General features: G+C 58.6%; 1 protein-coding gene across 1 annotated transcript; it reads left to right on the top strand.

Moving 5' to 3' along the window:
• Window positions 1–1,203: 1,203 nt before the first annotated feature.
• On the top strand, window positions 1,204–2,659 carry Exosc6 (exosome component 6). The gene has a single exon (XM_004842867.3). It carries the CDS (start codon window positions 1,381–1,383, stop codon window positions 2,197–2,199), a length of 819 nt encoding a protein of 272 aa, XP_004842924.1. The 5' UTR covers window positions 1,204–1,380; the 3' UTR covers window positions 2,200–2,659.
• Window positions 2,660–3,014: the final 355 nt, after the last annotated feature.

Genomic DNA, 3,014 nt, shown 5'->3' with positions numbered 1-3,014 from the left:
CATGAGGACACTGTGTTATCCCTGTCCCCTTTCCTCTGGGATGTCACCTGACAGGCCACATGGTCTGGGTCCCTGCAGAACATATGCTGCGCTCCAGCTGGCTCCTCCTTGAGGTCCTCACCAAGTCCAGCCCCAGACCCCCAAGCTTTGAGAATGGCCCCCAGGGTTGCCTTCAGACATTTGTGGAGTTGGAGGCAGACTAAGTGGGGTGAGATGGAGAAAGGCATTCATAATTCATTAGAAATGATTCATTGAGTTACTCAAAGCAAAGAAGCACCTTTCTTAGAGCCCCTGGGAGAACTCCATGTCTTAGGCCTGTGTCCCCCTCCTCTGAAGCTGCTGATGAGAGATCAGGTGGTCTCATATAGAAGGTTCTCAGGTTATAGGTATTGCCTCCCTCACCCCAGTGCCTGCCCCCTCCTGTTTCCTTCATGGTCGGTAAGGATCAAGACGAGTCCAGTCTGTCCAAGTCTAAAGTCAGGGTTTGAAATCAGTGTGCAAGAGGGAAGGAAGTTCCTCTGAATACATGGCTGGCCCTGGAACCCAGGATAACTCTCAGCCTTGGGAGGAGCATGTCTATGCTGGGGTGAAGGGACCCCTCACTTGGGGTATGAGAGAAGGAGCGGGTTCAAGAAGTATATGCCAGGTGAGGAGAGTTGGGTGGAGGTAGAAAGATGATTATAGAGCAGTGTGGTAGCACACGCCTGTATTCCTAGCAGTTGGGAGGCTGAGGCAGAAGGACTACAAGAAGTTTGAGGCCAAGCCTGGGCTATACAATAAGTTTAAGGCCAGCCTGAACTCTGTCTCATGAAAAGAAAAAATAAAGATAACTTCACAATCCAGTGACCTGTGTAGGAAGGAATAGGAAGACATTCCATCCATTCATCCAAGTGTTTATGCCAGCCGGAGCACTGGGTAAAGAGGGCTGAAAGACCTCCTTTGATAAGTCAGTCAAGTGTAAGATAGTCACACGAGTACAAAAAAATAATTACAACCAGGCTGGGGATTTAGCTCAGTGGTTCCGGCGCCTGCCTCGAAAGCGCAAGGTCTCAAGTTCAATCCCCGGTACAAAAAGAAAAAAAAAATGCAACCTTCACAGGTGAAAGGAAGAAGATGTACGTCCTGAGATAGGCCTAACCTGGAGGATAGAGGTCGGCTGGCCCGTCCAGGTCACGGGCCAGCCCTCCTCAGCGTCCAGACTGTAGCCCCAGGGCTCAGAGATGCTCACTGTTCTCCCTCCGGGCCGACAGGGGGAGGTGTGGCCCCGTCTTCCCGCCCCTATCCCGACAGCCCTCGCGCAGGCGCGCGTCTTTAAGCGGGCGGAAGCGTTCGCACGAGGTAGGGCAACGAGCGGAAGCGGCTCCCGTGCTGGTCGCTGCCATGCCCGGGGATCACCGCCGCATCCGCGGGCCAGAGGAGTCGCAGCCCCCGCAGTTGTACGCAACTGACGAGGACGAGGCGCCCGCCGCCCGCGATCCGGTTCGGTTGCGGCCCGTGTACGCGCGCGCCGGGCTGCTGACCCAGGCTAAGGGTTCGGCCTACCTGGAGGCCGGAGACACCAAGGTGCTGTGCGCCGTATCAGGCCCGCGCCAGGCGGAGGGCGGCGAGCGCGGCAGCGGCCCTGCGGGAGCGGGTGGCGAGGCTCCCGCCGCACTGCGCGGCCGCCTGGTCTGCGAGTTCCGCCGCGCGCCCTTCTCGGGCCGCCGGCGCCGCGCTCCCCAGGGTGGCAGCGAGGAACGCGAGCTGGCGCTAGCGCTGCAGGAGGCGCTGGAGCCGGCCGTGCGCCTGGGCCGCTACCCGCGCGCGCAGCTCGAGGTGTCGGCGCTGCTGCTGGAAGACGGCGGCTCGGCTCTGGCTGCCGCGCTCACTGCCGCCGCCCTCGCCCTGGCCGACGCGGGAGTTGAGATGTATGACCTGGTGGTGGGCTGCGGCCTGGGTCTCACACCAGGGCCGGCGCCCATCTGGCTGCTGGACCCCACCCGGCTCGAGGAGGAGCGCGCCGCTGCAGGCCTCACGGTGGCGCTCATGCCCGTGCTCAATCAGGTCGCCGGGCTGCTGGGCAGCGGCGAGGGGGGCCAGATCGAGAGCTGGGCGGAGGCCGTGCGCCTGGGCCTCGAGGGCTGCCAGCGCCTCTACCCGGTGCTGCAGCAGTGCCTGGTGCGCGCAGCTCGTCGAAGGGGCGCCGCCGCCCCGCCCTGAAGCCGAAGCCTGAGCAACGATATACGCCGAGGACCGAGGCGAGGACCGGGCTGCCTCAGCCCTAAAAGGATCTGCGCCGCCGGCCTCCTAACTGCGCCGACCTCAGAAGTTGGAGCACAGGAGAGGGTGTGGAGAGATAGAGCGGATGTGCTGGCAGCTGCATAGATACAGCTTTTTACAAACTATTCCTTATTAAAGGAGCTTTGCTACTCGAGCTGGCTCCCAGCCACAACCCCGTTGAGGAAACCTGTGAGACCAGCCGACTCCCATGTTGGAATGGACTTCAGTTGGACTCACTTGAAAGATGAGACCTGGAGCCGTGGTCTTGTAAAAGGTGGCCCCCTTCAGGCTCCCACTGACTCCCTCGCATGTAAACTGGGCTAGTTTTGAGAGGATGGGCAAGGGTCTGTGCCTTCTTAATATTTAATATCTGAGCTAAAACCTTTTTATACCTGAAAAATGTCTTTTGTTATTTTTGGTGTTAAGATTTAAGAGTAAGGCTCTTCTGAGCTGGGTCATGTGTTCTTGGATCACATTTCAAGGGCTTGGAACGGAGCTGCCTTAAATATTCCTGCCACTTAGCCAGTGGGCAAAGATAGGCCGAACTACTGAAGCAGCTCCAGGGGTTAATGTGGGAAATTGCTTTGGAGGAGAAGCTGCTGAGACAGAGTAGGGAGAGTTGCGTGGCCCAGAAAACAATCTGTGTTTACCCCAATCCCCTGGTTTAGTGTCGGCCAAGAGCACAGCTCGGGGTTGGGTAGCTGGAAAGGGTTGTGCTCTGGGTGGAAGCCAGATCCCATCCTTTTCTGCCCACC

Source organism: Heterocephalus glaber, unplaced genomic scaffold (assembly GCF_053883595.1).
Source record: "Heterocephalus glaber isolate CG9 unplaced genomic scaffold, H.glaber_assembly_v1.0 deba00000071, whole genome shotgun sequence".
In the NCBI taxonomy this organism is placed as follows: domain Eukaryota; kingdom Metazoa; phylum Chordata; class Mammalia; order Rodentia; family Bathyergidae; genus Heterocephalus; species Heterocephalus glaber.
Note: the sequence above shows the minus strand (reverse complement) of the source record. Positions and strands in the feature narration are given on the sequence as shown.

What these genes read in the sequence shown, in the direction of transcription:
- Exosc6 (XM_004842867.3), top strand. Translation starts at nt 1,381, where the DNA reads ATGCCCGGGGATCACCGCCGCATCCGCGGGCCAGAGGAGTCGCAGCCC.